Source organism: Gigantopelta aegis, chromosome 12 (genome assembly GCF_016097555.1).
Source record: "Gigantopelta aegis isolate Gae_Host chromosome 12, Gae_host_genome, whole genome shotgun sequence".
In the NCBI taxonomy this organism is placed as follows: domain Eukaryota; kingdom Metazoa; phylum Mollusca; class Gastropoda; order Neomphalida; family Peltospiridae; genus Gigantopelta; species Gigantopelta aegis.
The window spans coordinates 33,640,976-33,657,355 of NC_054710.1; the positions used below are offsets into that span (position 1 = coordinate 33,640,976).

The 16,380-nt window shown below is 38.9% G+C and overlaps 1 protein-coding gene across 1 annotated transcript; it reads right to left on the reverse strand.

Moving 5' to 3' along the window:
* Positions 1-165: 165 nt before the first annotated feature.
* Positions 166-1,311, reverse strand: LOC121386009 (QRFP-like peptide receptor). The gene has a single exon (XM_041516804.1). It carries the CDS (start codon positions 1,309-1,311, stop codon positions 166-168), a length of 1,146 nt encoding a protein of 381 aa, XP_041372738.1.
* Positions 1,312-16,380: the final 15,069 nt, after the last annotated feature.

The following is a 16,380-nucleotide window of genomic DNA, read 5'->3' on the forward strand; positions in this document are numbered from 1 at the left end:
CTTATACCAACAATGTTCTTACGGTTCCTTCAACAGCGGACTTTGGTTATGATTCTCTTTCGACGACCAACTTGAATGCTGCTGTCAGAATTACCCTGTCACTCCTCGGATTCTTTAACCTGAGCTTTAATACAGTCACAGCCATCGATTCCTATACTCTCCGTACTACGACAAGACAGTCTCTATACTGTCAAAGCCACTGTCGTCACCACTCCTAGGATACTTGAAGCGAACAGTGATGATCATTCCATGCTTCGTCCTCTTCTTCTTGGTACAGCACATGTTCCCGAAGGCGCGCCTGAAACCCTTACTGAGGAAACAGTAACACAGAGGGTTCATCGTGGAGTTGGAGAGTCCTATGATCTGAACCAGGGGGTAGATGTAGTTCAGCACGACGATGGCGTCTTTAGAATTCATGTGGAAGTCCAACCAGATGTTCACCACGTAGTACGGAAACCACGAACAGCCGAACAGGATGACGAGGAAGATGAGGTTCCTGACCGTCTTGCGACGCTGCCGTAGCAGCTGCCGCGACCACTGCTGTCTGGTATTGCTACCGTGGAGGTTCTCGTCCTCTGTCCACAGGGTGAGGGAGATGCGAGTGTACATGGCCGCCATCACCAGGAGCGGCAGCACGAACTGAGCACCAAAGATGAAGATGTTGTACATCTGTTTGTCTCTGATGGTCTCCCATCTCTCCTCGCAGATCCTAGCCTCAAAGATCTCCGGGACTCCGTACTTGGTCGTGACGTTCACAAACAGGAGAGGAGCCACGACAACGAAGGACGCAAGCCAGATAGAGATGAGCATCACAATGACTTTTCCTTTCGAGAAGAGGATCTTGGCTTTCAGGGGGATGTGGATGGCAAAGTAGCGATTGATGCTGATAAACAGCATGCTGAGGACGCTCACCCCAACGGCTGTGCCTTGGAGGAATGGCGTCGCCTTGCACAGAATCTCGCCGTAGACCCAGTCTTTGTAGATATGGTTTCCCAGCGTTATCGGAATGCATATGGACACCACCATCACGTCGCCGATGGTGAGGTTGAGGAAGAAGACGTTGGTGAGGGTCCGCATGCGCCGCTGTCTGACCACGACGAGGATGACGAACAGGTTGCCAAGGATACCGGCCATGAAGGTCAACACGTAGAGCACGGACAGGACGATGATGAAGGGGTCTTTGTGACGATACAGCTCCGACCTCAACTCAGCCAATAGGATGGACGTATCCATGTTGTAATCGGCAAGTTGAGTCTCTATTACCGTAAAGTCTGTCTTATTCCACGCGCCGGACACAACCAATTCATCCATGCTGAGTCTGTCGAAGACTGATTACGTAATGACGACAACTTCCTGGTTCGGTGGTAAATCCACCTATTGATATCTCGGCGAAGAAGACGCAATATCTCGCAGAGCCGAGCCAGCAGACGTAATTGGAGAAATATTACGCACTGAATTATCCTCTAATTGACATCCGACACGAGTTGGAAACTGAGATGACTTCCATTAGTTAACTTCCTCGACTGTTTTGACTTCCTAACCGCCACGCCGTCTGGACTCATTGCAGTTGCTTAATGGCCTCCAAAATGGTTCTGAGCACGCATTCTTGTAATAGATCTGAAATAATAAATGCACAACATTAGCATTCAGAGGGCAGAAAACACTGTTACACACTGACATTAAAACGAATACCTCGCGACAATACCCGTCTATTATTCAGTAGAAACCTGTGTGTTATATGAAAACCACAAACCTATTATGGTATAATACAGAATCATTAAAGGGACATTCCTGAGTTTGCTGCATTGTAAGATGTTTCCGACTAATAAAATATTTCTACGATTAAATTTACATATTAAATATATTAACTTGTCTGTATATTCAATGTGTTTCTGGTCGTCTTAATATTTGTAAGAAGCCCCAACTGGAGTTTGTCTTCAAATAATTTCGTAGGTACGAAAGAAAACCCATAATACTTTTGGGAAATAAAATGAAATGTAACCTAGTGCAAATATTAGAACGCTAAGACACACATTTACAGCCACTAATATGTTGTGCAGCAAAATATATTTGATATGTAATTACAATCGTTATAAATTCTCTGTTAGTCGATATCATCTTAAAAATTGCAGCAAACTCGGGAATGTCCCTTTAAATAATTAAAGAGCACATTGATCAATTAATCATCGGCTATTGGGTGTCAAATATTTGATAATTATGACACGTAGTCTTCAGAGGAAACCCGCTACATTTCCCCCATTAGCAGCTGGCAATCTTTTATAGATATTTTCCCATAGGCAGAACAGTGCATACCACGGACTTTGATATTTCAGTCGTGGGGCACTGGCTTGGACGTTGAAAAACCCAATTCACAGTATTATAGATGCTTGTCCTCATATGTCACTTTTGTCTAAAACTTAATTTCTTGATTGGAAGGAAGGAAGGAAATGGTTTATTTAAGTAGTAGTAATAGTAGTAGTTGTTGTAGTAGTAGTTGTTGTAGTAGTAGTTGCTGTATAGTTATAGCAGTAGTTGTAGCAGTAGCGGTAGTAATAGTAGTAGTAGCAGTAGTAGTAATTGTAGTAGTAGTTGTAGTAGTAGTTGTAGCAGTAGCAGTAGTAATAGTAGTAGTAGTAGTAGTAGTAGTAGTAATTGTAGTAGTAGTTGTAGTAGTAGTTGTAGCAGTAGCGGTAGTAATAGTAGTAGTATTAGTTGTTGTTGTAGTAGTAGTAGTAGTAGCGGTAGCAGCAGTAGTAGCAGTAGTAGTTGTAGTAGTAGTAGTAGTAGTAGTAGTAGTAGTAGTAGTAGTAGTAGTAGTAGTAGTAGTAGTAGTAGTAGTAGTAGTAGTAGTAGTAGTAGTAGTAGTAGTAGTAGTAGTAGTGGTAGTAGTAGTAGTAGCGGTAGCAGCAGTAGTAGCAGTAGTAGTAGTAGTAGTTGTAGTAGTAGTAGTAGTGTAGTAGTAGTTGTAGTAGTAGTAGTAGTAGTAATTGTAGTAGTAGTAGTCGTAGTTGTAGTAGTAATAGTAGTAGTAGTAGTAGTAGTAGTAGTAGTAGTAGTAGTAATTGTTGTTGTTGTTGTTGTCTTATCCTTACATTACGAGATATTCACAGTTATTGCAGCCGTCACTCAACGTGGTCTAAATATATCTTTTTTTTCTCTTCACTCCATTTGTTAAAAGAAATGAAAATCTACCATTTATTCCATAATTTCCTAGTAGGAAATTCGTGTAGAACCATTGTAGTTTCCACCGGAAATATTTGCGCACTCCAGCCGTATTGGCATGTCCTCTTTTTACTGCTGTATAATAACACATTAACTTATTTATCAATCACGGAACTGACCGGGAATTATCAATGAGCAGTCAATTCACTGATTTGCCTCCCCCCTACCCCATTTAGAGCATTAACCTATTCATCTAGCAATGTATTAGCTGAAAGCAAGACGATGTTTTCAATCTGTTGTAGAGTACCGGGAAACATTATTATTATTAGTTGCGGTCGTTGATTGACGGGCAATTACAAAACGCAGTCCGTGTTTTCTAACACAAGCCTTCCTGGCAACTGTTTCCGTTTCACAAATTACTAACACGCTACAATCAACATCAGTTCGATTCGTGTCATCAGAAACATGGCAGGGTCAGTTCCAAAGGGTGATTGGGTACGTTTTCATATACCATTTGTGGGAAACTAAACTGAAAGCGGTTAATTCCATTCATTTCATTTTAACTTATTTCCGTGCTTATATCCAATTAAGGTTCAAGCACGCTGTCCTGGGCTCACACCTCAGCTATCTATCTGGGCTGTCTGTCCAGGATAGTAGGTTAGTTGTTAGTTGGTTAGTGGTTAGTGAGAGAGAAGAGGGTGTAGTGGCCTTACACCTACCCATTGAGCCCTCAAGAACTCGCTCTGGGTTGGAGCCGGTACCGGGCTGCGAACCCTGTACCTACCAGCATGTAGTCCACTGCGCCACCGAGGCCGGTGATGATGGGTTAATTAAAAAAAACCCCACAAACAATAATCATAACACTGGCATAGTCAGGATTTGATATCGGAGGAGGGGTGTTTGCGGGGAAACACCCAAACACAATCTAACTGAATTGCCGAGTCCAGATGGAGACGATATAAGTAAGATTGCCCATACAAACCGCCGTAGTAAACCATTTTGGACAGGACAGCAATGGCAGAAAGAAAAGTTTACTAACTCCCTGAAAAGAGCACTTGAATGAATATTATAAACAAATTGTTGAGAAAAGGGGGCCCTTTAACCTTTTAGGGAAGACAGGAACTGTTACTCCTGGTTCCCGTCCTTGAATTCGCCTTTAGTCCTGTTAGGTTTGTAAAGCTTACCAATACATAAGGTGGAGGGGGAAACGATGTGTCGGGAATGTCCCCATGCTACCCCCCCCCCCCCCCCACCTCCCTACCACTCAGTCAAGCAAATGTGGTACCGCAATAAAGAATCGTCATCAAGTGTACAAAAAACCTCTTCTAAACGAAAAGGATACTTTTATTTCTGAAGGTGCAAGTACACCCCCGCCGCGTTACTTGGAACCATCTTGATGACGCTCGATACGTAGATAATTACGTACCATAATTTGTAACTCTTTTTTATTGATAATAATAAAGAGTCTTCGACAACTATATATTACGTCTTTATTTAGGTTATTGATACATTAATTGAACAAATGCCACGCGGCAGACTCGACATTTTCGTGTCTTAACGAGCAGAAAACCCACCCAAGTGGAGATAAGTTGATTAGTCTGGCAATGTCAAATTATGGAAATAATGAAAATCGGAATTTACGAACGCTGCGAAACGATATTTATTAAGATGTGTTGATCATACACCAACACCTGAAAACTCTGAGGTTGTAATCTAAATATTGTTTGAGATATTTATCTGTTGACAGCTAGGGATTTTTTTTTGTAGTGCCCTAATAGGGTTACTGGAATTAATACGCGAAGTTCAAGCACTGCTTCAAGATGGCGGCAGGCGATTGGTCATATGTATGGCTTCTTCAGTAAAAATGCTTCTGGAGTTAATATGTGTTATATCTGGGCTTTATTGGGTGGTTTAGTGCTCTACAGAATGTTTGCAAAAACAGAAATGAGTTATTAAGTGTGTTTCACCCAAAGCTAGACATAGTCTTGTTGTTCTGACGTAATAAATATGTGTGTATTACAGAAATAAAGAAAATAATCCAAAAGCAAATAAATAATCAAACAAAAATAGTAAATGAATGAATAAATAAACCATAAATAAATAAACACCAAAAACCAAAAGATAAAGAAAAAACCTAAAAAGTCAACAACCAACCCCTCCCCCACCCCAACACCCCCCCCCAAAAAAAAAAAAAAAAAAAAAAAAAAAAAAAAAAAAACCACAAACACACCAAGCAATCACCACAAACATCCAAAAATGAAAAATGTAAAAAAAAAAGAAAAGGCGACGGTGGGTAACCGAAGCTGACGTTCTAATAAAACAGGTTGAAAATGTAACAACATAAAAAAGTAATAACCGTGGGGGTCACAGAAGTTACTCGTTTGGTGTTGTGTTATGCAAAATTAGCTCTTACTGAAATGTTACTTCTTAATTGAAAACTAACAAAACGTTCCAAAAGGAATGGAAATGTTTTATTTAACGACGCACTCAACACATTTTATTTACGGTTATATGACCTCAGACATATGGTTAAGGACCACACAGATATCGAGGGGAGTCCCGCTGTCGTCACTTCATGGGCTACTCTTTTCGATTAGCAGCAAGGGATCTTTTATATGCACCATTCCACAAACAGGGTATTACATACTTCGGCCTTTGATATACCAGTCGTTTGACACTGGCTGGAACGACTGATGATATGAGGTCATTACACAACAGTTCCAGATTGTGTGTGTGTGTGTGTGTGTGTGTGTGTGTGTGTGTGTGTGTGTGTGTGTGTGTGTGTGTGTGTTTTAACTTAAACCGGCATTATAAATGTTATCTTGTTAATTTGCACTGTTAAATGTTTAACAGATGAAACAAGCACAGCAAATATGCAAGGGATCTTTTATATGCACCATTCCACAGACAGGATATCACATACTTCGGCCTTTGATATACCAGACGTAGTGCACTGGCTGGGACGAGAAATAGCTCAATGGGCCCACCGACGGGGGTCGATTCCAGACTGACCGCGCATCGAGCGAGCGCTCTACCACTGGGTTACGTCCTGCCCCTCGGTCCAAAAGATTACACCAGATGCATACAGAAAATGTGCAGTAAATTAGGCACTAGAAAGAAAGTATTGGGCGAACTGTGAAGTATGCCTTTTGTGGAAATGTGAACAAATTGAAAAAATATAATTATCAAAACAATTTCCTGAGTTATGTTGGCCGCCAGTCCCTGTCCTCTGGGACTGATACAAGTTATGTGTTATAAGGAATATATAAATAAAACCAAACACAACAATAGTTTTTTTTAATTCAACAAAACTATAAGAGGATTATACAAATGACCCACTATCGGAAAACAAACTAGCATAGAGGGAAATCCCAATTAAGTTATCGCAGTAGTTGTAGCAGTGTCAGACGACAAGAATATCGATTTTCAGAAGTAAGTTTACAGCATTTATTAAGTATTTAGAACAATAAAAATATGATACTAGATAAAACATAAACATTGAAGCACACGATAATGAACAATTAGCATTGTTAGTTTGTGAAATTTGATTTGTTTTTCATGATCATTTTACTGTAGAATTGGTGGTTATTGCTTTCTGTTGACGTCATCCGTTACATTCGTTTGTTAGATACCATGGTAATTGATGACCTATGAGATCGCAAGATGGTTCGATATACATTTTGGTACGTTAAATATATATATTAGTCCTGTATTAAATTCGGGTTGTTTTCCTTTCTTTTTAGAGTTTTATATCGTATCTAGCGTTGCTTTAAATGTACAATTCTGCATGTATTATTAACAAAAATAATTCCTATTATTAGGAAATCGTAAACAGATCAAAAGACAAAATATTGACAAGTGTTTTGTTTCGTGTTATTTCCTTGTTTTGTTTTGTATTTTTAAAAAATATTTCTTCTGAAATAATGAATTTAGTATCTTTGTTAATAAATCAGTCGGATTAGTTATTAACCATATTGGTATTAATTGTTGTTGTTGTTGCTTTTTTGTCTTTCTATAATTTTGCCCATTTTGATAGAAACAGAAATGCACTCTTTACTAAACTGTAACAAAGAAAGAAATGTTTTATTTAACGACGCACTCAACACATTTTATTTACGGTTATATGGCGTCAGACATATGGTTAAGGACCACACAGATTTTGAGAGGAAACCCGCTGTCGCCACTACATGGGCTACTCTTTCCGATTAGCAGCAAGGGATCTTTTATTTGCGCTTCCCACAGGCAGGATAGCACAAGCCATGGCCTTTTTAAAAACAGTTATGGATCACCGGTCGATGCAAGTGTTTTACACCTACCCATTGAGCCTTGCGGAACACTCACTCAGGATTTGGAGTTGGTATCTGGATTAAAAATCCCATGCCTCGACTGGGATCCGAACCCAGTACCTACCAGCCTGTAGACCGATGGCCTAACCATGACACCACCGAGGCCGGTTAAACTGTAACAAATTTCGTGAATTAATAATATGTATTTACAATCTGCCATCCAAGATGAACTTAAATTATGTTTATAATCAAATCTCAAATAGTGAGACGAAATGGTATACATACTTTGACAACAATTGTCATTATTTTGTACAAATTAATTTTATATTCACTTTTAACATTACAGTTAAAGGGACATACCCTAATTTGTAAACACCAAGGCATATTATTCACTATTAGAGCAGTTTATAATCACTGAAATCAAACATTTCTCACATTTTATTATTTAAATTATCCTTTTTCATACAACCGAAGTATTTCTGGTCATCCATGTGTTTCTAACACCACAGAATGCATTTTTCATATTTTTTAAAACGCACGTGCGTATGAGAAGTAACGATTACGGGTATTTCAACGTCACAGACTCTTGTTTCACTCTTTTCTATCCAAATTTGTTACAGGTTTGTAAAGTATCCAAACTTAGTGTCCACTGTTACAAGTTGAAACTTGGGTCTAGGTGAAAAATATGCCTTAGTGTTTAAAAACTAGGGCGTGTCCCTTTAATTAATTAATATATATACATTGTAATGCATTTATGAAATGATCGGCAATCGAACATACACGTATTCATATTCGTCTTGTGTCGGAATTGACTGTTCATTATTCTGTGCGTATTATTTGTAGATACAGCTTACAAAGATGAACGTTTTCTGGAATGTATCCACCGAGTGGTTCGATCCTGCGACGCAAGCACCTCAAGCGAGCACGCAACCGACTGAGCTAAATTCCGCCACTAATGTGAAGCATCTAATAACACTGGAGAGCGGGACGTAGCCCAGTGGTTAAGTGTTCGCTTGATCTGCGGTCGGTCAAGGATCAATCCCCGTCGGTGAACCCATTGGGCTATTTCTGGTGTAACAAAGGCCGTGGTATGTACTATCCTGTCTGTGGGATGGTGCATAGAAAAGATCCTTTGCTGCTAATCGAAAAGAGTAGCCCATGAAGAGGCGACAACGGGTTTCCTCTCAATATCTGTGTGGTCCTTAACCATATGTCTGACGCAATATAACCGTAAATAAAATGTGTTGAGTACGTCGTTAAATAAAACATTTCTTTTTAATAACACTGTGTGAACTACTATTTACTACGAGCAACCCCGTAGAGTATGAGATGTGATAATATGTAAGTGGAAAATATAGATACTTTTTTTTATTATACTGATAATTATTATTTTATATTGGATATTCACCACTTTCCATACAATGTAAACGTTTTTCCGTTTTAATGGCATCTGTATTGTACATGAATGTTATTTAATATATTTGTAACCCCAATGAACTGTATGTTTACGGCTAATAAAGTATATATATATAGGTATTATGTTATTATGCTGACATTTTCAGACGATGATTTCAGGGCCGTAGCTAGGATTTTGTGTTGGGGGGGGGGAGGGGGGGGGCAACTGAGCAATTAATAGTCTAAAACTCCTTAAACGGTTAAGAAAATAATTTTCTTCAAGTTTCTATATTTTTTTCCGGATTTGTTTTTTGGGGACAGCTGCCCCTCTTACCCTCCCCCCCCCCCCCCCCCACCCCCCTCCCCCGCTAGCTACGGCCTTGGATTTCGTTACGACTTAACTAACTGGTAGAGTTGTAAATAGTTGTGTGTGAGTGTGTGTGAGTGTGCGTGAATGCATTCGTGCGTTCGTGTGTGTGTGTGTGTGTGTGTGTGTGTGTGTGTGTGTGTGTGTGTGTGTGTGTGTGCGTGTATCGCCGTACATCCTATCGCAAAAACATACATTTTAATAGCCACTTCCCCAAGGCGTTTGCGAGAATTTATGCGTGAGGTGGGTTGGTCTAGATTTTGTGAAGCAACGGCAATGGGGGGTGGAGGTGGACTCACGCTCCCTTGGAAGTAGCCCGAGTTCTCTGTCGCTCGAGACCGGCCTCGGTGGCGTCGTGGTAGGCCATCGGTCTACAGGCTGGTAGGTACTGGGTTCGAATCCCAGTCGAGGCATGGGATTTTTAATCCAGATACCGACTCCAAACCCTGAGTGAGTGCTCCGCAAGGCTCAATGGGTAGGTGTAAACCACTTGCACCGACCAGTGATCCATAACTGGTTCAACAAAGGCCATGGTTTGTGCTATCCTGCCTGTGGGAAGCGCAAATAAAAGATCCCTTGCTGCCTGTTGTAAAAGAGTAGCCTATGTGGCGACAGCGGGTTTCCTCTCAACATCTGTGTGGTCCTTAACCATATGTCTGACGCCATATAACCGTAAATAAAATGTTTTGAGTGCGTCGTTAAATAAAACATTTCTTTCTTTCTTTCTTTCCACCTCAGTGCATGCACTGTCAGTTTGGTGGAGTGTAATCATCTGAAGGAAACTAGACAAGATAGTTTTGTTCAAAGAAATTTGCAAATAAAAGATCCCTTGCTGCTAATCGGAAGAGTAACCCATGTAGTGGCGACAGCGGGTTTCCTCTCAAAATCTGTGTGGTCCTTAACCATATGTCTGACGCCATATAACCGTAAATAAAATGTGTTGAGTGCGTCGTTAAATAAAATATTTCTTTCTTTCTTTTTTCTGTCGCTCGAGAGCTAGGCGAACGCTTGGACGGTTATGATCTGCCATAACCGTACAAATGTCCGTCTAGCTCTCGAGCGGCAGAGTGATCGGACTACCCCGAAATATATGTAGCAAAAACCAAGAATAAAATTTAATGGAGTAGGGGAGGGGGTTCGACCGTGACCTCCCACCTACTGCTTGTAATGTTGCGTAAGACTTGACAACAACCGACCGGCCTCGGTGGCGTCGTGGTTAAGCCATCGGACTACAGGCTGGTAGGTACAAGGTTCGCAGCCTGGTGCCGGCTCCCACCTAGAGCGAGTTTTAACTACACCCTCTTCTCTCTCACTAACAATTAACAACTAAAAACTAACCCACTGTCCTTGACAGACAGCCCAGACAGCTGAGGTGTATGCCCAGGACAGCGTGCTTGAACTTTAATTGGATATAAGCACAAAACTAAGTTGAAGAAATGAAATGACAACAACCCACTGTGACTTAATTTGACGAACGTTATTGGATTTTCTGTTGTTTTCGTTTTCGTTTTCGTATTGTTTGGTGTTTTTTTGTAATAAATACTAGATAGAAGGCCGTCTATTAATAAACAAAACGACCATGACTGACTGCATTTTGTAAGCTTTATGAATAAAGATGTTGTTTTCAAAATGTTACATAACTCGGAACATTATTGGAATTTTCTGTTGTTTTCGTGAGGGTTTTTTTTTAAATCATGCTAGATACAAGGCCATCTATAAATGAACAAATACCATGAATGACTGCATTTTATAAGCTTTATGAATAAAGATATTGTTTGCAAAACGATACACATCTCGTGACAAATACTGCTTCCTCCTCCCCCTCCCCCCTCCCCCCCCCCAACCCGTCCCATACTGTTTTGTAAAGCCTGGATCGTTTTGCTTACAATAATATCTGAGGATATCATTACCTATTTGTTATTCATCTCTTATCACAAAATTTCGTGTTTCATCGCACCAATTACTCATTGAAACAAGGAGACCAGCCTCGGTGGCGTCGTGGCAGGCCATCGGTATACAGGCTGGTAGGTACTGGGTTCGGATCCCAGTCGAGGCATGGGATTTTTAATCCAGATACCGACTCCAAACCCTGAGTGAGTGCTCCGCAAGGCTCAATGGGTAGGTGTAAACCACTTGCACCGACCAGTGATCCATAACTGGTTCAACAAAGGCCAAGGTTTGTGCTATCCTGTCTGTGGGAAGCGCAAATTAAAGATCCCTTGCTGCTAATCGGAAGAGTAGCCCATGTAGTGGCGACAGCGGGTTTCCTCTCAAAATCTGTGTGGTCGTTAACCATATGACTGACGCCATATAACCGTAAATAAAATGTGTTGAGCGTGTCGTTAAATAAAACATTTCTTTCTTTTTTCATTGAACAAGGAAGGTATATTGTGGAACTGAACGATCACAGAGAAAATGTTGTATGTGTAATCGGGCTAACATTGAAGATGAATTTCATTTTATTTTAATATGTCCATGGCATTTTCATATTCGTATATTGTATGTAAATACTACTGGTTAAAAAAATCTGTTTTCAAATTAATACAATTACTGTCTATTCAGAATAGAAAACAACTTTGCAACCTTGAAAATATTTAAAATGTGCATTATATTTACGATCGCAACATGTATAACTGTTTATCCTCCAAATACACATCCACTTGTTTATGTTTATGCTGATAATTGTTTATATATGTTTTATAATATTGTATATAATTGTATGCTTAAAGTAAATAAAACTATTACTACTACTACTACTACTACTACTACTACTACCACTACCACTACCACTACCACTACCACTACCACTACCACTACCACTACCACTACTACTACCACTACCACTACCACTACCACTACTACCACTACTACTACTACCATACAATCTATAACAAAACAAAAAGTGTTTTGTTTAACGACACCATTAGGGCACATTGATTTGTTAATCATCTGCTATTGGATATCAAACATATGGTCATTTTGACACAGTCACAGAGAGGAAACCCGCTACATTTTTCCATTAGTAACAAGGTATCTTTTATATGCACTATCCCACAAACACGATAGCACATACCACGGCATTTGATATACCTGTCGTCGTGCACTAGCTGGAACGAGAAATAGCCCTATGGGCCCACCAACGGGGATCGATCCCAAACCGATCGCGCTTCAAGCGAATGCTTTACACCTGGGCTACGTCCCGCCCCTTTAATCTGTAACAAGTCGGCAACTAACGCAAACTGACTCAGGCTGATGCAGAATGAAGAAACAATACAAGCGGAAACCCCCAAATAAAAACATGTGCAGACCTAACTAGGATGTCTATAGGCCTAATTGTATTTCCTTAGTCTGAATCGGTCACCAATCTGCTATAGATTTGATGGAAACCAGATTTATTGACCGCCCCCATGATACCCTTTTAGAGCTTTACGTAAATACTGAAAGGATTCTCTATCTGTCTCCGTCTCTTTCTGTCTCTGTCTCTTTCTGTCTCTATCTGTCTCTGTCTTTCTGTGGTGTATGTGTGTGCGAGTGCATTATAATCAAAGAAAGGATATTAGATACTTTTAAGCAAGTATGTTACAGCAAGACAATGATAACCCATGAAGGGTTTTTATATCAACATTTATTAAATTAATTTAGATTAGACACATATTTAATATTGCCAATAGAAAAGCGTTATATAACAGAACTATGTAAGATTAGAATATGCGCTCATAAATTAAATTTAGAATCTGACAGGTATTGAAACATCGAACGATGAGAAAAAATATGTGCTCTGTGTAATGCTAATGTTATAGAAGATGAAGATCACTTTATAATAGAGTGTCCACAATACAAAGATTTGCGTTGTAACTATATAAAAAATGTATTATTATAAGCGGCCAAGTGTAACCTTATCGTTTCATACAGTTATTAACCAAGAAATTAGAAGGAAAACCCGATACACCTTATCATGACCAGGACGGTATCTTTTATGTGCATAATCCAACTGATAGGACAGCACATACCACGACATTTGATATACCAGCCATGGTGCACTGGCTACAACGAGAAATAGTCCAATGAGCGCACCGGCAGGGATCGATCCTAGACCGACCGCGCATCAAGTGATCGGTTTAGCACTTGGCTACGTCCCGCATCTAGCGACTATTACTTTTAACAGAAATGCATACACGGCAACTTTATATAGCGGAATCATATATTCTTAAATTGATGCAGAGGTTTTAAATCCAGAGATTCGTTCTTCTTCCGGCAATTTTTATTTTATTTTATTTTATTTTATTTATTTTTGTAAATATACCGTACATATTTTCTTCTTTTAAAGTAAAATTTAAATGATAGCATTAATTTTACTAGTTCATTACAACGAGCCTTTAGTGCGTCCCACAGCGAACGCCTTATTTTCATGCTATGGAATTTACTATAAGTTATTTATTTCTAAGCCGAAAATAGTATTTTTTATTGGTATTTCCAAAACACTTATATTTTTTCTTACGCCAAATAAAACTGAAATTATTTAGGGAAAAAATTTGCTGGTCAAAGCAACAAACAACAAATATTTTTTGTTATTTCAATAACAAACATAACTTACATAAGCTAAGATTCACACTAACCTAACCTACCTAAACCTAACCTAAACCTAACCTAAACCTAAACTAACCTAACCTAATTATAATATAGTTATAATTAACAGAACTTCCTTCTGCACAAGGATGTTGATGAAGTCTTCTGGCTCTCGTAACCATGCCTTCATCAGCCCGATGATAGACATCGACCCTCTCTTGATTCCACACGTCAGCTAAAAAACAACAACAAAACAACGTAGAAAACATTCCTCAACAATAATAATATACTCAACAACCAAAGTTTAGCTAATGTGAAGAGAAAATGGCATAAACATTTTAAATGAACCTATTTTTACACGCATCGGTATTCACCATCTGAAATGTTTACCATTTACAAACAACCTAAACTCATCAAGCTTTGTCTCAACACAACACGAGGACCTGGTTTTCTTTTTTAAGTTTGTTGAGTATATATACGTTTGCAGTAAGGCACACAATCATAAAACGAACTATCAAGGTAAAGTAAAAAGTAAAGTTTGTTTTATTTAACGACACCACTAGAGCACATGATTTTTTGTCTTATCATCGGCTATTGGACGTCAAACATATGGTCATTCTGACACTGTTTTTTCAGAGGAAACCCGCTGTCGCCACATAGGCTACACTTTTACGACAGGCAGCAAGGGATCTTTTATTTGATACATCTTGCTAATAATAGAGATGTATGTCTTTTAGATCTGTAACCAATGCACTGATAAATAAATATCTTTCAATTGTAATTCAATTCTTCACCAAAAACAATTATAAACCAAACTATCAAAAATCAACAAGGGAGGTAACTTACCATTAAAATGCTTCATGTCATGATGTCCGACAGCTATCTTCCATCTCGTCACTGTGCCGACAGCTATCTTCCATCTCGTCACTGTGGTATCAACTGAAGAACTAAAACAGAGAGAAGAAATTGTTCAGGAAACTGTTCAGGAAAAGATACATCCAAATAAACATTTACATTTTGTGATTAACATTACCTAAGCTAAGATAACCTAACCTAAACCTAAACCTAAACCTAAACCTAAACCTAAACCTAAACCTAAACCTAACCTAATATAATATAATATAACAGAACTTCCTTCTGTCACAAGGATGTTGATGAAGTCTTCTAACTCTCGTAACCATGCCTTCATCAGCCCGATGATAGACATCGTCCCTCTCTTGATTCCACACGTCAGCTAAAAAAAAACAACAAAACAACGTAGAAAACATTCCTCAACAATAATAATATACTCAATAACCAAAGTTTAGCTAATGTGAAGAGAAATGGCATAACATTTATAAATGAACCTATTTTTACACGCATCAGTATTCACCATCTGAAATGTTTTCCATTTACAAACAACCTAAACTCATCAAGCTTTGTCTCAACACAACACGAGGACCTGGTTTTCTTTTTTAAGTTTGTTGAGTATATATACGTTTGCAGTAAGGCACACAATCATAAAACGAACTATCAAGGTAAAGTAAAAAGTAAAGTTTGTTTTATTTAACGACACCACTAGAGCACATTGATTTTTTATCTTATCATCGGCTATTCGACGTCAAACATATGGTCATTCTGACACTGTTTTTTCAGAGGAAACCCGCTGTCGCCACATAGGCTACGCTTTTACGACAGGCAGCAAGGGATCTTTTATTTGATACTTCTTGCTAATAATAGAGATGTATGTCTTTTAGATCTGTAACCAATGCACTGATAAATAAATATCTTTCAATTGTAATACAATTCTTCACCAAAAACAATTATAAACCAAACTATCAAAAATCAACAAGGGAGGTAACTTACCATTAAAATGCTTCATGTCATGATGTCCGACAGCTATCTTCCATCTCGTCACTGTGCCGACATCTATCTTCCATCTCGTCACTGTGGTATCAACTGAAGAACTAAAACAGAGAGAAGAAATTGTTCAGGAAACTGTTCAGGAAAAGATACATCCAAATAAACATTTACATTTTGTGATTAACCATTAAATACACATGTCATAAGTTTACTTATTAACGTAAGAAATCTATGTTTGACAGCTACATCTCTAGCTGTCACCAGCACGGCGGTAACTGTCTCCTATCTCTCGCAATTACGGTAGAAACGGACGGACGGATGGACGGAGGGATGGATGGACAGACGACGACTATTGATCTTTTCGGCCGGAACAATTCGAACTGAATGCACGAGGAAAAAATTGCAGTCAAATTCACAAACTTCATTCAATAATTGTACATCAACATTTCACATAACATTTCACATAACATAACATAACATTTCACATAACATAACATAACATAACATAACATAACATAACATAACATAACATAACATAACATAACATAACATAACATAACATAACATAACATAACATAACATAACATAACATAACATAATAACATAACATAATAACATAACATAATAACATAACATAACATAACATTAGCTGTCACCAGCACGGCGGTAACTATCTCCTATCTCTCGCAATTACGGTAGAAACGGACGGACGGATGGACAGAGAACGACTATTGATCTTTTCGGGCTGAACAATTCGAACTG

What these genes read in the sequence shown, in the direction of transcription:
- LOC121386009 (XM_041516804.1), bottom strand. Translation starts at nt 1,311, where the DNA reads ATGGATGAATTGGTTGTGTCCGGCGCGTGGAATAAGACAGACTTTACG.